Source organism: Thermobia domestica, chromosome 1, assembly GCF_964235325.1.
Source record: "Thermobia domestica chromosome 1, izTheDome1.hap1.1, whole genome shotgun sequence".
NCBI classification, from domain to species: Eukaryota; Metazoa; Arthropoda; class Insecta; order Zygentoma; family Lepismatidae; genus Thermobia; species Thermobia domestica.
Window position 1 is genome coordinate 106,752,713 of NC_137454.1, and position 26,759 is coordinate 106,779,471.

General features: G+C 35.8%; 1 protein-coding gene across 1 annotated transcript in view; it reads left to right on the forward strand.

Moving 5' to 3' along the window:
* pigeon (gamma-secretase activating protein pigeon) overlaps positions 1-15,458 on the forward strand; it is a 92,979-nt gene extending 77,521 nt beyond the window's left edge. Inside the window, exon 17 of the mRNA XM_081761690.1 lies at positions 7,955-15,458. Coding sequence (XP_081617816.1) covers positions 7,955-8,034 — 80 coding nt within the window. The 3' untranslated portion in view covers positions 8,035-15,458. The remainder of the gene's footprint in view (positions 1-7,954) is intronic.
* Positions 15,459-26,759: the final 11,301 nt, after the last annotated feature.

A 26,759-nucleotide genomic window follows, 5' to 3' on the forward strand; every position in this document is an offset into this window, starting at 1 on the left:
AAAAATCGAAAACTTTGGGAAATAAATTTTCACGCAAGAACATGATAAGAATTTTAGGCTAACATGGGTTCGCAAATGCGTCATTTCAGAGTTATAGCCCACCGAAAATTAGTCGGAAAGGTATAGAAAGGGTCATAAGTCAAGAACTAAATGCCTAATAAAGGCGGGTAAAAGAACATATCACATTCTCGGAGTAAGACTGTCGTAACCCAAAATAGGTTTTAAAGTACCAATTTTTACATGTGTAATAATTGTAATTTTATGTATTTAAGAAGGGTTTTCTCTACAATAATTAATACTATATGTATTGAAATAACGTTGCAATTCCCCAAAACAAAAGGAAATAGTTTCTTTAGACACTTTTTTTTTGGGGGGGGGGGGGCATTGATATTTAATGTTACGACAGTTTTATTCTGGAGTACAACGTGAGTTACTTTGTGTCTAGATTCCATTAAAAGCCAGTGATGTGTGTAAATTTCCCATACTTGAGTTATCATTTTTCGTTTCTAGACCCCATGAATCTCCTATGCATCAAAACTAACCTTATTGCCGCCCTCTCTGCATCCACTGGTGGCTTGATACTTATAAGCACTATGTTCTTTTACTTGACCTTCATCTTATTTCACTCTTAATTTATGATTCTTTTACTGTTCCGTCGTTTTCGGCGGACTGTCTCCGAAATGATACATTTGTGTTCCCATATTGGTCTATATTTTTATCTTATATGTGAAAATTCATTTCCCAAATATGTGAGAATTCATTTCCCAAAGTTTTTTGGTGTTGTTTCCGAGCACCCTGTATAGATTGACACCTTTTTGGATCAAAATTTTAACTGAAGTTCGCTTCGCAAATTGTTAAATGAAATGTTCTCGGTTTTTTTTTTTTTTTTTTTTTTTTTTTTTCCTAAAGGCTTATGTGGCTGTTCAGTTTTGCGCCTTTCTGTGGTACGTAGTGCTAGATTTGTTCTTGGGGTCTGCTTCATAAAAAGAACAAATCTTGTAAACAGGTATACAACTTCTAAAAGTCATAACTTTTTATAAGTATATGCTTCATAAAATTACAAGTATATGTATATGACAGAGTTACAGATGACATTATGTGGATTGACAAGTGATTTTTTTTAACTGTAGTACTGTTATATATTTGTTGAATTGTAAAAAGTACTTGTGAATTTAGCTGAGGCCCGCGGCGGCTCAGTGGTAGAGCACTCAGCCCTGGAACGTTGGGTTGATTCCAGCTCCTGCCAAATCGGCTTTCTGTTAAACAAACACCATGCCATGGATGTTCTCGGGGTTCTCCTGTTTCCTCCCACTTTCATCATTCCACCATTATAATCCATCTCATCATTACCGTCTCTCTTAGCTTCGATTCATAATCGTGGAACGTTGAACTTAAAAAAAAAAAAAAAAAAAAATGAAATTTAAAAATGAAAGAATCTTGATCGTAGCTGCCAAACATAATGTTAAGCGGTATAAATTCTAGATAATAATAATTATAATTTGTAAAGTTATACAATGAACATCAAAAACGACAAAATTCTTCAGCATGCGTCCGAAACATGTAGGGGTGTTATGTGAGATATTAAAAGTACTGAATACATCTAAGAACAGAATGTACAACTATTTAGAAAATACAAGAGTATTCCGACTAATTCAAAAGTGATATATTTCGGGTAATATTTCAATAAGATGGTACATCCCTTTACTATGCAGTTGATGTCAACGTGGATATTGTATAAAATTTAGCCAGTTCATTTCTTTAAATCCATTCATCTCAAGAACAGTTCATCTGCAAAGTGTTATACTGTATATTTGATTGATTTTAAGTGATTATTTTTTAAAATGATAATATAAGCATAGTCTGATTGTTGCCTCGTAATATAACTAATAATTACGCTATGGCATACACCTACTCGAAAATTTGTTAATGTTTAATGTATCTGCTATTTATTTAATCAATTATATAAATTAGCTAAACTACATTATTTCATTGGATTTATTAGAAACTTGGATATTTAGTCAGCATCGTAATGCTTGAAGAAGTTTTGCACATATAGCAAGGCCTTATACTAGCTTGGTAATAGCGCTTAATACTAGTGCATGAGTTTCATCCTTTTTGACATTGCCGGTGTATATGTACGGACAAGGTTGTGCGAGGACTGTAAAGGGTCTATGAAAAAGAGTGATTGGGTTTGGTTAAAATATTACAAAAGATAACAGGAATATCGAAAATGGCTAGATTACGAACAGTAACTCCAACACTTTTGGCATGTGTAATGCATAATGCCCGTTCAATCCACTGGGAGCGACACATTTTCGGGTGTTTCGACAAACTCGAAAATGACATACTTTGAGCAATATTTCACTAAGATTGGATACTCCTTTACTTTGCAATCAATGCTTATATTACTAGAGCATAAACTGTTTCACTGTAGGATGGAAACGGACCTAGTCATTTATACGTTAAATAGCCCTTCCCCTCCTCCCCTAGTACATGATGTAAGTAAGGGAAACTGCGAAACCTGTCTAACGGTGATCGATCAGAACAGAATGTGTAGCCATTGGTTTAACCCTTAACAGTTCACTACCTTTAAAAATTATCAAAAAATAATGATATTTGCAGTATGTCGTCTATTTGGTTTGTATATCATTTGAAAATAGTTTTCTACATTTTCCCGCCAATAGTTTTCGAGAACTGAGTTGTGTCCAAATGGTTACATTGCACAGTTTTCCGCAAAGTGATTTTTGAGTACTTGTAGCCATATAGTAATAAAGAAAAGTAGTCTCATAAGAAAGGAGAAATAAATGAAACATAGTAAAAGTTGTTTACTTTATAGGATTTATTATTTAAATCTGGAATATTAATTTATAAGAAAATGTAAGGTACTATCTATGAGTCCACATAGAAAAAATAATAATATTTACATTTCGCTGATAATACAGATTGAATAAATATGATATTCAAATATATGCGTAGTTTTATAGAATATTATTAGTTTTTATTTCATTTTTTTATATTTTTAAATTTGAATATATCAACGTAATGTAACAGTGACTTAGGGGTCTAGAAAGGATATCAATTATCAAGTGGCAAAAACATTCCTTATCGTGATACATATACTTACAGATGGAACTGCATAAATTAATTCTTTAGTGAGCTTGTTACTCCCGACTTACAAAAACGACATCTTCCCTTAGATGTGTAGGCTGGCCACTGAGCAACAAAATATTTTCTTGTATCATCACATGGTTACGTAGTAACAGGTCGACATATTTTCACTTGAGGTTCGCCCAAGCTTTCTAAAGATAGTCTTCCTCGTTTAGGCTTTCTGCATGATACTAGTGCAGATGCAGTATCAGCCTGAAACACTTTAAGATGTCTGGATGATTTCCCAAGTACGTTACACTCTCTTTTGTAAGGTAACCAGCTGTTTACAACAACTAAATCTAGCATGTAGCCAAAAATTCTAAGACACCATCGTTTTGATTTCATTGGTGTACGGCAGAGTTCTATGAACATGTTTGACTTATCTACACTTCTCATGTGTTTACCTCAGAAGATAAGAAAAAATATTATCTTCTGCCTCCTAAACGATTTTGTCTCATTGTTGGTAGAGTTGAGATTTTGAGTACATCCTTCAAATATTGCATTAATTTCACACTTGTAAAAAGTTATCAATGTACACGATTAGAAACTCAGACTCCTCTCTCTTGAATGAGGACGGTGATTTCCCATAATTTTTCAGCAAGACGGAGCTCCAACTCACTATGCCTTATGTTCACGCCAATGGCTCGATAGACTATTTCCGGGACATTGGAATCGGCGACGGAGACGGATAGAGTGGGCCAGATTTTACGCCACTAGAGATCTTCCTCTGCTATCATATGTGGAACCTTATTTATCAAGAACCCATCCATGATATTCACCATCTGATGCAAAGAATTTTGCAATGTTGTGAAACCGATGACATGCTGTTGCGAATCCATGCGGATTGGCAAAGGCGCTTTGCAGTTTGTGTTACTCAAGGATAGCACATAAAGCAAATAATGCTGTAAGGCCAAATTTTCACACTTTGTGGCAAAATAACTTCTGAACCAATAACGGTAGGTGAAATAGTTTGTATCACTGTTTTCCTGAAATTGAGGTCGTGTCAAATGATACCCCACATATCCCCTTCCATTTAAAAATCCAAAGTTGGATCCAAGATTACGGCTTCCAAGATAGCTGCCAGGTCAACCATGTCAAAAAATATGGTCCATTACCCACCCGAAAAACATATACCATGAACCAAATGTGAATGCCAAGATGTTCCTGTGCTACATTTGTCTTAACTGACTAATGCGTCACTCTGCACTATATCTCAGGTATATAATCTGGATCTGAATCACTGAAAGTAAGGATCGGATTTCGGAACAGGATCTGAATCCGAGGTTCCGAAATCCGATAGATTAAGAGAGAAAGAAATCACTACTGTTGGCCTTATGCTTAGTTTCCTTCCATAGGATATATCAAGGGAGGTAAGTTCTTCATCCATTTTTGACGAAACACAGTCACCTGCAAAAATGTAAATAGCCTATCACAATATTTCTCCTTTGCATCTGACATGAGATTTCACAGTAAAACTTATTTATACACACATATACATTTACATATATATATCCCATAATGAGCCTCTGTATGAAATTTAAAATTTGACTAATAAACAGAGTACTATGTTTATTTTTCACGTTAGATTTTCTATAAAAATATCAAAAGATACATCAATATAAGCTAGTCCAATATTTTGTATTTTTTCCTGTACAAAGTATACGTTTGATCCGTTACCGGACAATGTAACCGAATGGTTACGTAGTATATTTTTATCGTAAATAGTAATCAATTGTTGACATTTTGCCGTTTTCATACTTGCACATTGTTGGACAATGACTTACAAACAAGAACATATCGAGAAAAATAAAAACATAAACTGCTCACCTTCAGTATTTAATATTTTCTGTCTGCTTCCATCACTGCTTGCAAAACAACAACATATCCACACACTACTTCCCGCATAAAATTCACCAGAGTTGTCATAAGAAGGCAATAGCTGCTCTCCCATCGCAGAAAGTATGTACACAAATAACTACAACGAACAATACCGAAATATAACACTCTTCAACCCAATAGGCAAAATCAAAAAATGTGTAACCAAATGGTTACGAAAACTCGTTAAGGGTTAATCATAAAAAGGGAGGCAGGATGGCTGAGCGGTAGAGCACTTATCTCTAGTGCTAAGTTCCTGGTTGGATCCCAGGCCAAGTGAGTTTGGGGTGGACAACATCGTGTTCATGAGTTTTGTTGGGGTTCTCCCGTTTTCTCTCACATCCTTATTCTATCAGTTCTTTCAGTATCGTTAGCTTCTATAAATTATCTGTCTCCTTTAGCTTAAAGGCTATAAAGTGGGACTTTAACCTGCGAATCTTGTACTTCAACATTACCTCTATAAGTGAGACATCTTTTCTAACATGCTAAGTACGATAAGTGAGATACCTGTATAAATGTGGTGTGATTAAGTTGTGGTGTGCGGATCCTTATGATCATTTACCTAGGTTAGTGTATATATATATATATATATATATATATATATATATATATATATATATATATATATATATATATATATATATATATATATATATATAGGATGTCCCAGAAGGAAGGGGCAAAATCTTGGGAAATGGCAGCATGGATGATTCAAAGAAAAAAGGTTTATATAAATATTGGTCCTAATCTCAATGGTTTGAGAGCTACAGGTTGTGAACCATTTTTGACTTTATGTTGTGTATTGTTCACCGTGTGATTAGGCTACAGAAGTAGGACATAGCAGATTTGAAAGGTGATGGAATGACCTTTCCAATGGTATGCAACATGTTCAAGTGATGTCTTCCAAAATGGGGTCATTGACGGAAAGTTAAAATTATGTAAGGGAATTGGATGGCAACACTTCCCAAATTTCCCTCAATAACTTGCCTTCCAAAGACACCACTGCTACATGTTGCATACCATTGGGAAGGCAATTCCATCACCTTTCAAATCCGTTCTGTCTCCTCTGTAGAGTGATGTAGAGATACAGGGTGAGTATAAGCACCATGGAGTCAGAAATGGTTTACAACTTGTAGCTCTCAAATCGTTGAGATTAGGACTCATGTTCTTTTGAACTTTTTGCTTAGAATCACTCATACTACGTTTTCCGAAACTACCATACTGCCCCTTCTTCCTGGGGCATCCTATATATATATATATATAGTGTCCGGAATGGTACTGACGGTTTCTAAAAGTGTATAGTTTTAATATGGTCAGAGATACAGAAGAAATAAAACATTCATATTGAAGGAAAACTCAAAAACTTTTGTTCAGTAAATTTTCATACTTGAACAAATACCGGTGACGGCAAACGCGACCGGCGACGGCAACTAGTATCGCCGATAAACAGAAATAGCGTCGGCAGTCGTAAAAGGTGCAATGCGTGTAGTGTTTTGCAGAGACAAGAAGTGCTGTTCAAGTTCAATGAAACTTTCGACGTGTTTACTACAAGGATCCTTCATCACGCAACAGTATCCAGGCGTGGAAGGATCAGTTTTTATCAACGCGGAGTGTAGTGAAACAACACAGCGGTGGTAAATCGCGTGTGTCAGAAGAAAATGTGGAAGCAATAAGAGAGTGTTTCTCACGTAGCCGAGGAAGTCAATTCGCTCAGCGAGCAGGCAATTGGCAATTCCAAAGTCAACAGTGCATGATGTGGTACCCAAACCATTACGTTTGCGCGCGTATAATGTGAAATTGTTGCCAGAAATTAAGTTCAAAAATAAGCCAGAGAGAGCAGCATTTGCTACTGAAATTCTGGACAGGATTGATTATGACCATAATTTCCTATTGAACGTTGTTTCCTCTCATGAGGCAACTTTTCACTTGTCTGGCTGTGTTAACAGACACAATGTTGGGATATAGAGATCTGAGAAACCGCGTGCGTACATAGATCATTCTAGAGACAGTCCCAAATTGAATGTTTGGTGTGCTTTAACAACACATAATACAGTTATAAGCCCCTACTTTTTCATATAGCAAACCATAACAGGTAATGTGTTCTTAGACATGCTTCAACACTTTGGTGTTCCCCAGTTACAACATTTGCAACCTCAAGTGATATTCCAGTTGGATGGTGTCCCGCTACATTGGAGCCTACAAGTAAGGGAGTACCTTGATACTGAATATCCTGGCCGTTGGATAGACCGTGATGGGCCAGTTAGGTGGCCTCCACGCTCTCCTGATGTTACCCCCTGGACATCTTCCGGTAGGAGTATGTGAAGAATCTTATGTAAAAATGAAATGATATTTTGAGTTTTACTTTCCACGGTTATGCCGGCTAGGCTAAAGGAGACGGTGATGTTGAGAAATGAGTGAAATGAAGAAAGTGGGAGCAAACGGGAGAACCCTAAGGAAACTCATGCACACAATGTTTGTCCACCACAAGGTCACTTGGCGGGAGCAGGGTTTGAACTCGGGACCCCATGCACCGGAGGTGAACGCTCTACCACTGAGTCACCGCGGCCCCCAAGACCTTATATATTCTGGTGAAAAGGTACGTAACCTTGATGAATTGAAGAACCGTATTAGGAATGCGATTGCTTCAGTAACACCTCAGATGTTACAGAATACGCGGAGAGAGATTGAGTTCAGGCTAGATATTGTAAGAGTTACAAATGGAACTCACACGGAGTTACACTGAGTTAGAATGACTTGTAAGTAAGGCCAAATAAACTTTGTGAGTTTTTCTTTAAAATGCATTTTTTTTCTGTATCTCTGACCATATTAAAAACCGCCAATCCCATTCCGGACACCCTATATATATAACATGTGTGTCTTGAAAGTTAATCTTTGTAGTTCGTGATAAATAAAAGAAACTTGTTTATTTCAGCCAGCCTACCTGAATTGGATTTTGGCCTTTTAGTAGAAGCAACAATTACTTCTACAGAAGAGTTCTTGGAATTAAAATAATTACATCCACAAGCGTAAGCCTTATAACAACATATGAAATCATTTTATGCTTGGAAGAAATATACATTCCTTGATTTTTTTTTTCTGTTGGTAAATTGAAGAATTTATTTTACGGTCGCACTAGGAATGTACTTTATTTTTAAATGTATTTTGGTACATTACTGTAATATTTAGAGATTAGTGTGTTGTTTGTGGTTGCAGTGGATTTTCAAAGAAATCCAGACCCACAGTTTCATAGTTTCACAGTTTAGTGAAAACAACAATAGCAGCTATAAATAGTATTAACATTATTATTTTAATCTTTTAAAATTGGAATATTCAGTATTTTAGTTCACACCAAGTATATCTGTAAGGGAGTAAAAATGTATTAAAGAAAGATATACATAGGTACAAATATGAATACAGTAAAGAAAGTAGTATGGAATACTTTTTTTCTTATCCGTAGTGTATGTACAGTCTTCTTCAAAATAACTTGATCCCTTACCTCTCATTACAAAACATTGCACTCGAATTTATAGTTTGAACTGAAATCAAACAAATTTAGATTTTCTTCGGCCAATTGACGTCTTTATTTGAAATAAAAGTATTAAAATTTCCCACGTACGTTTACCAGAATACGACCTTTTAAAGCAACGTGAGTGGTCAAGTTTTTTTGAACAAGATTGCCCGTTATGCACTCTTTAAAAGTGTTTTAGTTAGAGAAACGCATGACATGCACTGTTTTTACTTACCTTATAAATAGTAATTATAATGTCAGTTTCTAAAAGAGATCGTTGTGCTTTTGATTTAGGATACCGCGACATTTGTTAGTATTCTGATAAAACAGCATTTGTAAATGCTAATTATTAGAATACATAATCAAGCCTCATTGTCTGCGTAGTATATATATGCAATATAGTACTAATTTTTTCTCGTTGCTAGAAGTATTTATTATTTCTTACGTTTATGTACAGTGCAGAGGATAAATGTTATTAATAAGTTGCAAATTATGTAGACGATTTGCAAGCTTTATCAAGCAGCTTCTTTCAGGCTCTTTATTGGAGAAAGCATGAATAAATCTTATATGCAGTGTTAGTATTGTCTTCCCGTATGCATCTCTTTTTCCACGTCCCAAGCAAAACATATCGAAGCAGTTTCCGTCTCATTTCATTGTAAATCAATTAGTTATTTACGATACAGTAAAAGTAGTGTACATTTATTATTTTGGTCAAAGTAATGTCCTTTTAAAAGCCAAATATTCTAAAATCATTTCATAAATGTCACATATATACATAATTTTTATAAAATAACGGAAAAATTGAGTCGATAGTGTTAAGAAATAAAAACTAATACGAATGATTACTTTACTTTTGGAGGATTTCGTATTATACAAGTGTCGAGTGTCAATTTGGTATTAAGTTCTAAAAATTAATAAAACAGAGAGACATAAAAATAAAATATTTCCTGAGAGAAAGGCTTTCCTTCTCCGATTCCATGATAGATTACTAATTCAGATTATAAAACGCATTGGATGCAGTGTTCGTAGTTTGAGGGAAATCTCCCTAATCTAGGGAAATTTCATAGGTAAATTTAGTAAAAAGGAAAAAGGGAATTTTTCGATAAAAAGCGAAAAATCCAGGGAAATTCTCGTGCCGACTGATTGACGAATATAAATGCTTAAATTTTTCTTTGTTCTTCAGGAATAAACCAAAACAACAGCAATAGTTTATGTCTGTTTCGTATGTGTGTATCTATTCAAAGTGCCATAGTTTGCAGCATTTGTAAATGCTAATTATTAGAATACATAATCAAGCCTCATTGTCTGCGTAGTATATATATTGTTGTTGGCTAGAAGTATTTGCGCGGGTTTTTTCGCTTTAAAAAAAAAGTGAAGAAGTAGAAAATAGAAGCAGAAAGCAGATAAAGAAAACAAAGTGGTTGGGACCTCCTTTAATATAGCTAAATTAATCTTATCACATAACTTCTGTCATAGGAATTGGACACTCAACGAACTAGGGAAAATTTGTTAAGGACAGGGAAAATTTTGTGTCAGAAGAGGGAAATTTTCTTTTAAAAAAACTACGAACACTGATTGAATACAATTAAATACTAAGAAATGAGATCTTTGAAATATTGTCTTGTTTGACTTCGTCAACTTAGTTTTTGGTAGCAGAACTGATACCTTCTTCCGAGCTCACGCTAATATTGGCTTAGAAACTTGGGCAACTTCCCTGTTAATTACCCAACTTCTAAATCCAGCCTTACCGTGAACTTCGAAGAAGGTAGCAACTAGCAACCAGAAATAAGCTGATAAAGTCAAACAAGAAAATACTTGAAAAGTATAACTTCGCAGTACTGGTTAGCTTATTATATAAGGCAACTGCTGTCATCAACTATATTGTTTCAGTAAACGTGTCATATTAATTTTGTGTCTTTCGATTTCGCCTTCGAAAGCACAATAGGGCTATATATTTACCACGCTGAATTGTTTTTAAAACATTCTCTGTATTATTTTGATGTTCTCTAGAATATCGTGCACCGTTTCAGCTTTTGCTTATTTCTTCAAACTTGAATTACGTTGTTAATAGTTGTTGGCTTAAAAAAGTACACAAAATATGTTTTGATAGTATTACAAGAATGTTTTATGATAGTGTTTTGGTAGTATTATGCGAATATGTTACGAATGTTTTAGTAGTATTATAGTTATTCTTTTTTAAAAATTGTATATTATGTTATTTCTTTGATAGTGTTCCATTAATATGCAATATAAAAACAAGAGTTTTAAAATAGTATTTTTTAATGGTTTAAATATAGTCTAGACTCGTTAGTTAATTTACGATAGCAAATACCGTGGTATTCGTTTTTATAGATATGTAAATGTGCCATTTTTTAAGGGTTTAAATATTATCCATACTGAATTGTGCGTATTTTCGTGGATAAAGATTATGGAAATACATTATTTGCAAATTTTATATATATATATATTGTCCAAGTTGTTGGTGTAAAGAACGTATTGAACAAGCTTACTATGAAAAAACATGGATAAAATACTCTAAAATTTGATATTCAGCTACACAACTGACATCATCCATTGTTCTTTGTTACTAAAGTACTTGCAGAAGGATATGTATGTGAAGTATTAACTTAATTGGTCATCGACTAATATACGATTTAGAGTATTAACAACTTAGATTAACTGGTTTGAATATCGTTTTAATATTTCTGTTGTTGGGTTATTGTTAAAAGAGACTTCTTCAAAATTAAGCGAATTGTGTGTGTATATTCTCTTTATAAGTATGAATTTGAGTTTTCTGTTTTGTTTGTTGATAATAATCGATAAAGTTAGAGCTATATCAATTTCTGTAAATGAATTCGTTAAATGGAATGTTTCTTGTGCCATGTAATTGGTTTTCTAGTCGAATGGTTACAGTTTGACATTTATATTGCAACGTATAATACTCGTTCAAGTTTCTTTTCTGGTAAAATATTGTAAAGAAATGACAGAATCTTCCAGAATGTAGATATGCTTTCTTCAAATATACTAGAGTACTTGTAGGTGACAATTTAAGTCTCGGAATGAAACTGTGAGAAACGTACTTCCGAAATTATACTTTAATTGGTTTAGATGATGTTACTATTTGTAGAAAGAAACATGGGGAAACTTCCCTGAAACATTCTTAATCCGTTATCATATTTCGCTGAATGCCTAGGATATATATATATTTTTTTCTCTTTTCACGGTCTTCCATTTTGGTAGCAACTAGCAGTCATAAAAGTACCAATTTAGGTGGACATAAGCAACATAATCTAATTCGGTAACTGATTCTTGTTCTTCGAGAAACTTCTGCAATATGTGCACTGTGGTTTTGTTCGGAAGGTTGATGATCGCACCACGTGATTTACAAGTGTGTACCATCTGACGTATAAAATGTCTGCACCATATGCTGTCCTACTTATAAAGACCATGACTGGTTTCTATTATCACTCCTTGCATAACATGACCGGTATTTTATTATTACTATTATTATTGGGGCCGCGGTGGCTCAGTGGTAGAGCGTTCAGCTCAGGTACATGGGGTCCTTCGTTTGATCCCAGTACGCGCCAAGTGAGCTTTGTGGTGGACAAACACCTGGGTTTTCTCGGGGTTCTCCCGTTTCCTCCTACTTTCTTCATTCCACTATTTCCTTCATTTCTCATAATCACCGTCTCCTTTAGCCTAGCCAGCATAACCATGGGACGTAAAACTTAAAGGTTTGATGCCATTTTTATATTATTATTATTATTATTATTATTATTATTATTATTATTATTATTATTATTATTATTATTATTATTATTATTATTATTATTATTTCGCACAGATAAATATTTCCATGTATTTACGAGTTGTCGCATACTTAGTCTCTATCAAATAATACCAAATTTCACACTCTGTTTACGTTTGTTTCATCTGTTTTAATTTTGGTTGTCTATTTTTGCGGTCATTGTACCATCAAAGACCCTTTAACTTTGTCAGGTGCAGTTTTACCAATCTTTATACAAAATTTCATGTTATAAATATCAGTTTGTCGTATTTATGCCAGCTGATCTCAATTGATTTCACCAAATCCCAGTAACAGATGGCTTGAGATTAATGAAAACAACTACAAACTCAATTATTTTTAGGATTTCAAACGAATCACACAAACGTTTGGTCACACCTAGTCTCGTGGTGATTGTTAAAACAGTATTAAATGCTTAATTTGTTGCATTACAGTAACTGTCATCACAAAATCCCATTTTGTTGAAGTTTATCGTTTGCTCCGTGTAAGATTATGGTTCTGTATGTATGTGGTAATTTTATATTATATATAAGTAGAATTGGTAATTGAATGTCCAGATGAAAATCAGTGTATATTAGATTGTGTATTGACGAGGAAAATAAAGTCGAAAGCATGAACTCGTTATGAAACAGTTTTTGTATTTTCCGCGCACTGAAGATGAAACAATATGTTTGCATTATTTGTTGTTTGCTAGAATTACATATATTCAACGCGATATAGACTATACTGTTCGAAAAGTTAGAAAGTGCCAAATGTATACACTATTCAACAAATTCATAGAACGTGTTGAGAGCTCTAAGAGTCATGATAGCTACAAATACTAATTACAAAAGCTTTCTCCTGATAGTAAAGGAAAGGTTTGTGTTGCAAACGTAATTTAACATTACGACACATATTATCATTACTGTGCCTTTATTGTTAATTTTTGTTTCATGAGGACAGTTGTATTGTTCGTTTTCTTACTTGTATTATTAGTTGTCTTAATATATCTATCATGTTTTAGCCTGAAACACAATGTATCAACACACTTAAAGTCTTCAGTTCCTGGAAGATTTAGTTTCTACTAATATTTTGGAGTTAGTTTGTCTGCTGACTTGCAAACATTTAAAGTAATGTTTTGACATTTATATAGTTAATGCTCTGTTACAAAATGTCTGTTAAGTTAGTTAAATATGTTTAGAATGTTGATTATGTATGTGGCAAATGTGAACGTTGTATAAGGTAAATATAGGGAGGTATTCAGTTGTAAAATGGAAAAGAAAAAAGTGTACTGTTTTATGTATATTTCTTATATATCTTCTGTAATACATTTATATATTGTCTCGAAAAGTTCCATAGATTCTGTTTCAGAAGTTAATTCCAATTTATCTTTTCTTCATCAAACTTCTGTTTCTTCAGTGTTGTCTTCTCGTTCTTCATTCTGCCAGTTCCTATCTTTGTAGTTGTACCCATCAAGTTTCTGTGACCTTACTAGCTTCTGAAATATACGTAGTTTCCTCGAGTGCAACAAAATACTTCTGCAGTTCTAATTGAAATATATGTTAGGCTGCTTTTAAAGAATTTTCCTTTACACATTTTTATGGTCTTACTAACTTTCTTCTTCAGAATCTTAACACTTATCTTTGGTGGCCATTTCCTACGTTGAACCTGTTGAGAGTATTAGACCCCTGAATCACATACCTTCTTTTCGATATGATATAGTCAATTTCCTTTGTTCTCCCACCTGAATGTCGTCATGTCAATTTCCTGTATTCCTTGACAAGGTTTCCATTTCGTGTCGTCCGCAGTATCTGCAATATTGTATTGATTTTTCGTTTGGACTGTGTCCGATTCTGACATTGAAATCACTCGTGATAATCTTTACATAATTGTTTATTCTGTTATTAAACTCTATAATTTCTTCACAGAATCCTACTTCCTGTTTGAATGGCTTATTGTTGTACCATATACTTGAAGCACTTGCAGTTTAATCTCTGGGATAGTTTGATAATAAGTCTTGCAAGTCAACTGGAGGTACATTCAAGACATTGTTCTCAGTTTTTTGTTGATAAGAACTCCAACGCTTCCAGTCTCGCTACATTCTGATTCTTTAGGAGTTTACTTCTGAATTCGATCTGTTTTGCCCCTTTTCTTCCTACTTGTTAATAAGGTTGAGTTATGTAATGGAACGGCAGTTTCGAGGCTGCTTGCTTATACTTAATCGGATCATGTTGTAGTTGATCTATAGTTCTTCTTTCATCTGCTCGAATATTGCTTCTGATGAGCAAGATTTTGCATTATATGTAGCAAACGGTCATTTTCAAATGGCACTTTAATCCATTTAGAACCCAGAATAACTCCCCGCATTCTTAGCACCCTCCGCCTAGTGTGTTCTTAAACATTGCTAAGCCCAGTCACAATTCGACCTCCGAAGAGTGAGGACCATGGCTCCGCCGTTCTCTCTCATAAAAGAAATTGGAAGTATGTGATACAAAGATAATCGGTCTAGGCGAGCATGTTGACGATCAGCTTTCTTTGTTTGCCTTCTGTATTAGAAAACCTGTAAGGTCTGCTGAGAAAAGGAAATTTTCAGTCTGTACTAATGGAAGGTATTCTCTTTCCAGTTAAATATCAGACACCATATATATTCTTTTCAATCACAGTATTTCGAGGAACTAGCAGTTTCATAGTTAAAATGTTTTGGCTGTAGATTTATTTTCTATAATCATTTGTTACAACGCTATGGGCATTTAAAAATGTGCAAATTTGTCTTTAATTATAGTTTTGTTTGTACAGATAATGCGTGCTTGCTTTTATGCATTATTTGGCTTGTCATGGTTCATATTCGACATAAGTACAATGTAAGTATGAATCTTGTGATTCGTATATAAGAATTAAGTGGAATGTTGTAATACACGTATTTTAAGGCGTTCCCAAGTTTTTACGGTTTAAGAAGAAAGAGAGAAATTCTTTTTACATTTTATAAGCTTATATTATAAATAACTGTCTTAATTATATGTAACTGTAAATTGTCATGTTGTCTTCGTGAAAACAAAAAGTCGAAATCGAAGAGTTCTGTATTACTCGTCAATCGTCTGGAAATGGTCGAAAAATTGAAGTAATAAATTTCATATTTTACCTGAATGTGTTATTTTTCCCTTCTTAAATTAGAAAAGAAAGTTCTAAATAAAATCTTCAAAATTGGGTTTGTAGCTTTTAATTTTCTAATATTAAGACAGACTTACAATTTTATTTTGGAAATAAAATAACGTTAAAACAAACTGGAACTGGCACTAAAATGACACAGGTTTCCAGCAAATAAGGCATTTTCATGAAACTGGTGATTTCAACTTAGTTGTGAAACAGTTTTATTAACGTGATACATTTAGCAGTAATGTTTTGTGTGCAATACTACTCAGAAATTATTTTTTGTTTGTTTGTTCATAATTATATTTATATCAAATAGACTTACAACCCTTTGGGAAAAATAAATTTTACATTTATTTCTGTACTAATACTGTATATGAGAAGTTTCGTTAAAAAAAAAAAAAAAAAAAAAAAAAAACATACATGTAGTACTTAATTGTGTGGGTTTTCATTTTTTTATAGTTTTGTTTTTAATTCGAAGACAAAGTTATCATGTTTGTTTAAACATTTATCATAGTGCTTGACAAGTATTTGTATTCCCCGCGTCTTAGAAATAACCCGTCTGTGACTGAAGCCAATCTTTAGCCGTTGTTTTCTCTTCGGGTATTGGTTATGTTTGTTGTTTCTGTAGAAACACACTCACGCTGTCTCCCAGCATATCTTGGGCATGAGGCGACACCAGTTGGAGTCGTAGCGGCGGTGTATGGTTCAGTGTGGGCAGTTGAAATTTGTCTTCAAATTGGTCATCTCGCTAAGTGTGAAATAAGGTCTGTGATTCGATTTTTGATAGCAAGGAAGTGTCAATGATGGAATTTCATCGCCAGATATGAAGTGTACGGCCCGAATGCGATGAATGACAACAAAGTGCGTAAATAAGTGCGATCGTTCATGGACGGACAGGACAATGTTCATGATGAACCGCGATCGAGTCAACCTTCTGTATTTACAGAGTTGGTGCATGCAGTTGACACAAAAATACATGAAAACTGGCGTTTTACGATTTCCACTAAGTCACGTTTCATGATCGGTGGTGAACATAATCGATTCTGAAACCTTGAAGTTGCGGTAAAACTGCGCGTGATGGGTACGAAACATAGATTTCCCACATGACTTCACCGTCGAAGCGGCAATCAATGGAATGGCAACCAACACACGACTCCAGTCAAAGTGAAAGCCAGAAAGACAATGTCTACACACAAGATGATGGCTACCGTATTCTAGGATCGTCATGGTGTCCTGTTAGTCGAGTTTATGCCACGAGAAATAACTATCAACTTAGCTACTTACTGCGCAACCTTGAAAAAACTTCGACATTCTATACAGAATAAGCGCCATGGCCTACAGTCATCTGGTATTTTGTTGCTGGGTAACAATGCACACCCTGATTGTGCTGCTCGAACTCAAGAGTTAATTTGCTCTTTTGGATGGGAGCTACTGGAGCACCTACCTTACAACTCTGGTTTGCGGAGAGCGATTATCATCTTTTCCTCTACCTGAAACAGTTTCTCATCAGTCATCGGTTTGACATCGATGAACAATTGAAAAGTACGGCTGGAGATTGACTTCGGGCACAGGCGAGTGATTTCTACGACCTGAGTATACAAAAACTTCTCTAACTTTATGATAAGTATTTAAACGAACATGGTAATTATGTAGAATAATAGGAATACGAGAGAATTAATGTGTACAGAGGAATAACCAAAACTGTATGGCACAATTTTCTGTTATATACCATATAGTACATGAACATTTATAAAGTATCGGCCCATACTAAGAAGTCAGAAAATACAAATAACAGCTGGTTTTTGTATATAAAGTATCTATAAATGAGAAAGGAAGTAAGTAGTTATGGAACTCCGCCTTTTTTTTTTTTTTATCCAGTATGCTTTTTCCGCCCCAGTATGTCGGATAGTCCAGAGACTACAGTATTAAAAGGTTATTTATATCTCTATTTCGTAATGTGTACTAAATATATGGAAGATCGTCGGAATCATAATACTTCAAATTATGGATGCGTTAAAATATCAAATAATACTTTTGATAAAGTGGATACTTTCAAATATTTAGGATCAATATCAGTAGACGAAAACCATATTCACGAATAAATTAAATGTCGACTAAAAGCAGGGAATTCATGTTATTATTCAGTTCAAAATATCTTGTCGTCGTAAATTCTGTCGAGGAATTTGAAGCTTAAAATATATAAAACGATAATCATGCCTGTTGTCCTGTATCGTTGCGAAATATGGTCGCTTACTCTGAAGGAAGAACATAGACTGAAAGTATTTGAGAACAAGATCCTGAGACAAATATTCGGACCCAAGAGTAACGGGAATGGGGGATGGTGGAAACTTCATGATGAGGAACTACATAATTTATACGGTTTACCAAACATTGTTAGGGTCATCAAGTCTGCGAGGTTCAGGTGGGCAGGTCATGTACAAACGCTTTCAAAGTCTTAACTGGAAGACCAATTGGAAAACGACCATTACGAAGACTAGGCGCAGATGGGAGGGCAATATTAAGATGGATCTCGCAGAAATAGTAATACAAAGTAAAAACTGGATCCAGTTGGCTAAAAATAGAAGTCAATGGAGAGTTTTGTGAACGCAACATTGAACCTCCGGTTTCCATAGGCCATAGACTTAGTTAGTTTGTTATTTCTTAATGTGCCACATGATTTTAAAAACTTCACCTAAAAGAATATAATTTTGTAATTTTCCAATATTGGAAAAAAAAGGAATAAAAAGAAAGCAAGGCAAACTGGAATAAGCTATATCGCTGTTAAAGTCAAATCTTTATACATATATTTCTATTCTCTCTTCCCCTTTCGTATTATTATTATTATTATTATTATTATTATTATTATTATTATTATTATTATTATTATTATTATTAACTAACTAACTCTATGGCTTATGGAACCCGGAGGTTCAATGCCGCGTTCACAAAAGCTCTCCACTGACTTCTATCCTTAGCCAACTGGATTCAGTTTCTACTTTGTATTCCTATCTCTGCGAGATTCATCTTAATATTGTCCTCCCGTCTACACCTAGGTCTTCCTAATGGTCATTTCCGATTGGTCTTCCCGTCAAGATTTTGAAAGCGTTTCTACTTTCTTCCATTCTAGCTACATGACCTGCCCACCTAAACCTCCTAGACTTGACGACCCTAACAATGTTGGGTAAACCGTATAAATTATGTAGTTTCTTGTTATGAAGTTTCCGCCATTCCCCATTCCCGTTCCTCTTGGGTCCGAATATTCTTCTCAGGATCCTGTTCTCAAATACTTTCAGTCAATATTCTTCCCCCAGTGTAAGCGACCATGTTGCGCAACCATACAGAACAAGCATGATTATCGTTTTATATATTTTAAGCTTCAAATTCTTCGACAGAATTCGCGACTACAAGACATTTTGAACCGAGTTGTGACACGAATTCCCTGCTTTTAGTCGACATTTAATTTCTTCGTGAATATGATTTTCGTCTATTAATATTGATCCTAAATATTTGAAAGTATTCACTTTATCAAAAGTATTATTTAATATTTTAACGCATCCACAATTTGCCGTATTACGGTCCCGACGCACTTCCATGTATTTAGTTTTCTCTGCATTTACTTCTAAACCCATGTCCCTGCAAGCGTTTAATAAGATCTCTGCATTTCTTTCTATTGTTCTCCTATCATCCCCTATTAAATTTACATCATCAGCATATGCCATAACCTGGTGAATACCGTTCAGCTTTAGGCCCTGGTTGCTATCTTTGATTTTCCTTATGGTGTATTCCAGCACAAAGTTAAATAATAATGGCGACAATGCATCTTCTTGTTGCAGGCCATTTTCGACGTGAAAGCTCGTGGACAAAAATTTTCCTACCTGGACTTTACTTTGGGATTCATTTAAACATATCTTAATCTAATTAGCTTTCTCGGTATTCCAAGTGCAGCAAGAACGTTGTATAACGTTTCTCTCCTAACCGAGTCGTACGCCTTTCTAAAATCAATAAATAATTGATGTACCGGGGTATTGTATTCCCACTTTTTTTTGGAGTATTTGGCGAATGGTGATTATTTGGTCGATAGTTGACCGATTTCGTCTAAATCCGCACTGATAATCTCCAATAATTTCATCTGCGTATGGGGTCAATCTTACTAATAGAATATTTGAAAGGATTTTATAGGATGTTGAAGAAGAGAAATGCCTCGATAATTATTACAGTCAATTTTGTCGCCTTTCTTGTGAATTGAAACAATGATTGATTCTTTCCACTCTTGTGGCAATTCTTCCTTGTTCCAGATAAGGAGAATGAGTTTGTGTATCTTGTTCCACAATTTTTCGCCTCCAGCTAAAATTAACTCAGCCGGAATTTCATCCACACCCGGAGATTTGTGTTTCTTTAATTTCTTTATAGCGGTTTCTACTTCTATTCGATTGGGTTCTGGAATATACGGTTCTGCGGTGTGTATCTCCCTTTCTCCACGCACATTAGTTTTTGGCTGCGTGTTCAGCAAATCGTCAAAGAAATCTTTGCATCTATTTAAGAGGCTATCCGTATCAGTGAGAACTGTACATGTCCCGAATATTTTTATTTTCACTATTATCTTCGAGTTCCTTAATTTTAGCTTTCAAAAAATCGCGTTTCTTGGTTCTAAAAATTTTGGAAGTTTCCCGCCTGATATCTGCGAAATTTTGTGTGGTTATTTCATTCGGATTTTGTAACCAGCGTAATTTTGCCTGTTTTCTCTTCTCTGCTAGTTTAATACATTCCTGTTCGAACCATGGTTTGTTCCTACGTATTTCCTGGTCGAACCATGGTTTGTTCCTATGTATTTCCGCGTGTCCCAATTTTCCTATTACTGAACTTTTAATGCTATCTCTAATTTCAATCCAAATATCCTCAACACTAGTGCACTCCGAGTCTTCTAAAACCGAGAATCTATTCGAAACTTCAATCTGGTATTCTTCTCTTACCTGGCTCTCTTCTAATTTCTTTAAATTGAATCTCTCAGTTTTCGGACATTGAATATTACCTTTATTGAACGATAATCTCTCTCGTATTATCGCTACTACCAGGTAGTGATCAGTGTCACAATCAGCCCCTCTAAACGACCGGACATCAATTATGCTAGATTGCCTTCTTCTATCTACTAAAACGTAATCTGTCCAAGTGTATTTATGAACGTCGTGATGTGGAAATTTTGTACTCTTCACGATTAGGTTTTTGGATGCTGCAAAGTTCATGAGTCTAACACCGTTGTCATTACTTTCCTTATGCAGACTTTCGTTCGCTATAATCGGTTTGAAAATATCCTCTCGTCCTACCTTCGCATTGAAATCCCCTAATAGAATTTTCATATGGTATCGCGGGAGTTGGTCAAATATCCGTTCCACTTCTTCGTAAAAACTATCTTTTATATCGTCATCCTTATCTTCAGTTGGAGTATGTACATTTAAAACAATATCACACCACCGTCCCTTCAGAGTAATAAAAAAAAATCTGTCAGTAACAAAGTCAACCCGTTTAATTGCTGGTAATATTCGTTTGTGAACGAAAAACCCTGTTCCTAACTAGTGATTTTTATTTCCTTCCCCGTAAAAGAACGTAAAATTTCCGGAATTCACAGATCCATTTCCTTCCCACCTAACTTCCTGAACTTCTACTAGGTCCATCCTGTATTTCTCTAACTCACTCGTTACTGATTTTAACGCGCCTGCACTATAAAGACTTCTAATATTTCATGTTCCAAATCTCATGTCCATTTTCTTTTGCCGAGGTCGTGCCAAGTTATCAGTCCTTGTCCAAGGCTTTTGTGAATGTTTCTGAATAAGTGTCTTTTTTTTTTTTATTTACAGGATGAGGTTGTTAACCTTACCCAAACCCCCAAGCTGGAGGACCACTCCTAGTCGTCTGTCCGCGACTGCTTATTCAGAATATTCGCAGCTAACCTCTATATCTAGAGGCCTTCTCGATCCGCAACCTGAGGACGCGCCATGCCGTGGTGACAGGAATCCACGTTACACGGATTAATAATAATAATAATAATAATAATAATAATAATAATAATAATCAAGGGAATAAATCTTACGTTGGAAAACACAGGCTTAATTCAATAATTCTATTATAGTTCTTAGCAATATAAACTCAAAATAAGAGAAAATTATACTAAACCATCAGTTCTGTAGTCAAATCTAGCTTCAGTATAGGCAAAAAATACCAAAGATTAGTTACGCGTCCATACACCATGCAAATCCAGGGATTAGAACGAAACTAATTGCAACGTGCGGAAAGGAATCACTAGGACAGATACGATAGTGCGAATATCAACATGGAATATATATGGAATGAAAAACAACTACGTTAGGCGTTGGGAGATAATGAGCATGCGTTTCTCGCTAAAGTAGATTTGGGGTATCAGGTTGAAGTCCATGATGCTTATCGTGACCTATCACTTGCTCCGGAAAACGAGTGTCCTCTCGGTACTAAGGGCCGTACATATACGTAGATGATGCCTACTCTAGATCTTGTCTTTAGTGAAACTTGTTCTTTGATAAAATTTCCATCTTGAGGCAACTCTTGTTCATAAACATGTTTTGAGAATTTCTTAGCGAAAACACATCTTGATCAAGACTTCTGTTCCTGTCTTGTAGAAAATTTGGGACCAATCCTGGTGTCAACTTTCGAGATCGAAAGCGTATCTTGAAAAATGTTTATGAATAAGGTCAAAATGCGATTTTTATCAAGACCTTCTAACTGAAAACCTGTCTCAAAATCTTATCTGAGTGGGGAAACACAAATTTACTTAAGACAGATCTTGAGAGAAATTTTCAATAAGATTCATCTACGAATACTCCCCTAAGCAAAACAAACTCATTCTTATATTGAAAGACAAGGAAAAGTATATTGTGCATTATTCTTCGCTGCAATTGTACTTAAAAAAGTGGGCTAGTGTTAAAGAAAGCACGCCATTTGATATCGTTTAAACGAAGGGCCGCGGTGGCTCAGTGGTAGAGCGTTCACCTCTGGTACGTGGGGTCCCCGGTTCGATCCCAGCTCCCTCCAAGTGAACTTTGTGATGGACAAACACCGTGTGCGTGGGTTTTCTCGGGGTTCTCCCGTTTCCTCCCACTTCATTCCACCTCGAGGTTTTCATAATCTCCGTCTCCTTTAGTCTAGCCAGCATAACCATGGGACGTAAAACTTAAATATTTCATTTCATTTTTCGTTTAAACGAAGTGATTGGTTAAAGAAGATAACAATATAAATTTGCGGGGAGGTGTGAGAAATGCTCTGGAGATGAATGTTTTATAGCTCCTGAATTATTCTATATATGGCGAAACCATGGAGAACGTTAGAAAGCACATACGATAGATGTGTGTTGGACATTGACAAAAAAGGATTAAATTAAGATCCTAACGCTATTTCACATGAAGAAGACGTTTGTTAACTTGGACGAGCCCATATATATTGGAGCTGCATTATTAGACTTGTCCAAGTCAGCCATATAACACTTACAGATGGTGATCAGAAAAATGGAAACACCTGAACGAAATTGCAACTTACCAGATTAACATGGTGTCGGGCCACCTTTCGCCTTCAGAACAGCCTTGATGCGACGTGGGATGGAGGCATAGAGGTCGTGAATGGTAGCAAGTGGAATTTTACACCATTCCTCGTGCAGGGCATCGGCCAGTTCAGTGAGAGAGGATGGAGGTGGAAATCGTCGCCGGAGTCGTGTTTCCAAGACGGACCACAGATGTTCAATTATGTTGAGATCTGGGGATTGGGCGGGCCAGGGGAGGTGTTGAACTTCATCCCATGTTCCTCAAACCACGCTGCAACAACGCCAGCTGTGTGAATGGGTGCATTATCATCCTGGAAGATGGCGTTATTGTCCGGGAACAACATCCGGACCATAGGATGCAAGTGGTCTCCTAAAATTGCGACGTAATCGTTGGCAGTGATTCGTCCGCTAAGTGTGACCAGAGGACACAATGAAAACCGTGATATTGCGGCCCACAGCATCATCGAGACGCCGCCATGTTTCACAGTTGGGCGGAGACACTGCAGATCATAAGCTTCTTTGGGCGTTCTCCACACATAAACACGGCCAGTGGTTGGGAATAGGGTGAAGGATGACTCATCCGACCATATCACACGTTTCCAGTCCTCAACGGTCCAAGTTGCATGGTCGCGGCACCATTTGCGGCATGCGAAAGCGTTTTGGTCCCTGATGAGCGGTTTGGGCCGTGCAACACGACCCCGTAAGTTCATGTCATGTAATTCGCGGCGGACTGTGATTGTCGAAACAGGGTGGGGGAGGTGCTGATTGAGTTCCTCCGTCACTTGCTCCGCAGTGGCACGACGGTTCTGCGTGACAATGCGCTTTAATACCCGGCGTGACCTGTCACTCATGATTTTCTTCCGCCCACTGTTCCGCTTCCCCGATGTGGTTTTCCCGTGTGTTGTGTAGGCCGTCATCACCTTTGACTCTGTCCCACGCGACACACCTAACACAGTAGCCACTGCCGTCACACTCACTCCACATAACCGCGCACCAACAATTTGTCCTCTTTGAAAATCTGAAAGGTCTCCCATTTTACACTACCTCCGTCTGCTGCAGCCACTGGACACTACTGTTCCACTGCGCCTGACGTAGTATGGAGACCGACCTAACACACTACCACCAGCGGTCCGGCGCTGCGTGCGCCACGACACCACTGCCAACCCATACATCTGACGTGTTGCCAACTACAGGTGTTTCCATTTTTCTGATCACCATCTGTATTATGATGTACTTAAACCGTACTATGGGAGAACGTACAATTGGCATATACTGACACAAATTCGTTCTCGTTTTGTATGTCGTAGGACTGCATACAAAAATGTACTGTTATGGAGTAAAAAAGAACAAGAAACTGATAAGACATATCAAAGGTATAAAGAAAACTGCCACTAGTTCCCTCACACTGACAGTTTCCCACACAACAATGAAGTATTTCCAAAACGTTTCTAAAACGTGCCATCATTTTCTTTCAGAAAATGTATCCTACTTCCCTTAAGGAAATATATTCCATATGTTGTTGAAAACATTTTCCACATAATACTGAAAATATTCTCTGAATACACTCAAAAACGTTGTAGAAATATTTTATACGCCGTTAGAAAAGTTTTCCAATAAATGTTTCCTGTACGATTTCCAAACATTACTGAAAAGGTATTTGAAACGTTTTATACAATGTTAACGGAATGGTTTTTAAAATGTTTCTCATGGAATATTTTAAAATTATTTACCAATAACGCAGACAATATTTTCCTACATATGCCAAAATATTTTCTTTACATGACAGAATATATTTAGTGATTATTTTTTGTACATCACAGAAAATATTTAGAGAATAGTTTCTGTGCATGACAAAATATTTAGGGAATATTTTCTGTACATGACAAAATATTTACAGAATATTTCTGTACATGATAGAACCCAAAGCCCATAGGCCAACTCGGTTACTATTGCAGATACGAAAACAAGGTAAGATACAGAAGGATTTTTTTTAAAATGCAGCAAGTTTTGTTTTTATATTAGTATACTGCCCAATAATAACGAAAAGTACAACGCTGCCACTGTTGGACAACACTGAATGAAAGAAAGTGTGGTTTGAAGTTATTTGGACCAAAGGGAACGGAAAGACACAATGAAAAATATAGTGCAAGACCCAATTTCGCATCCTTCGTATCTGCTCCCCCCCCCCAACACCGTGGTTGCTACGCCACTGGTGTGGATATTGCATTTGCATGTTTATCCTTCACTGTGTCTCCTTTCAATTCTTCTCGGTGTAGCTAATTTCAAACCACACATTCTTTCATTCGTGTAGCCCGACATGATGTATGGTAACGCATTTTCTTTATTGAGCGGTACACTAGTACAAAAACAAGTGTTGCTGGAATTTAAAAGAGTCCTTACATATCTTACCTTGTTTCCATACCTGCAATAGTAACCGAGTTGGCCTATGGGCTCCGGAATTTTGCGTCACTCTGCATATATGACAGCTTCTTGCTGGGAACAAATAGTGGGTTGAAAACAAGGCGGCCAGGCTGTGACATAACAGCTGGAAGAAAACATAAGATTCTTCTGTACAATTTTACCTGCTTAGACATCTTTGCCTCACTCTGTCTTTATGACGAGGAACCATAGCGGTCCACTCAGACAAAAAAAAAAATAAATAAATAAATAAATAAATAAAATAAATAACAAAATATAATAATAATAATAATAATAAATAGTGTAAATTGTAATTATATAATGTTAGCTTGCTCTCATAATTTTAAGCATTTTTTTTTTTTTTTTTTTTTTTTACTCAAAACCTTATTTACACACAGAATGTTTCTGGGTGTTTCACTGGTACTTAGCTTAAAGGGAGAGATTAAGCACATAAACAAGCTCAAGTACGTTCTCATCAATACAATCTCACAGCTGAAGTGGTAAACAAAGTGGAGTTCAACCCTAAAGACGACAAACAATTGATATTTGAATGTAGAAGTCGTACCTTGCCGTGAAGTATTACAAAATCAACATCGAATTACCAGCTCAACAATGTGACGTTCGTGGAGAGGAGTTGAAACGATGAACATAACTGAACCAACTTTATTCCCTTCATGATTGTGATTGCAGTGCGTACTGGCCCTGTTCTATTGGTCACAGTGACTTGAAATATGTGCACATATTCTTGATATTGAAAAATGAGAAGTTGAAGCGATTTTTAAATTATTTTTGCTGTTTCTCTAATTGCTTCAATGAGATTACAAATTGGTTATAGTGATAATTGCACTGGATACATCCCTACCAAAGTCAGTTGGGTCATTATTTATATATTGTATGGATAGTTCAAAGTTTCTAATTTTGTCTTGTTGCGTCGGAAATAATAACACAAACATAGGAATAGACACAATTGGCTCCAAACATTCACTGTAGAGCTTAAATATAATGATATTGGTTTCTTGGTCTCTAATCTTCATCCATTAAACCTCAAATAATAAATCTAATCTCCATCTTTAATGATTATCCCACTTACTATATTCAAATGAATGCCCAACGTCTCGATGTTCAAGACTTGCAATATCGAGTCCCTAGAGGCACAGCGTGCTTAGATAATGCATTTACCAATGTAAAAACGGAATATTTAACCAGTAATGTATGTCAGATTTCCTTTCTCAGATCATGATGCCCTACTAGTCAATCTAAGTAAAACGAAAGTAGAATCCTGCAATTTTAGTTTTCTCACCACCGAACTTATAGCT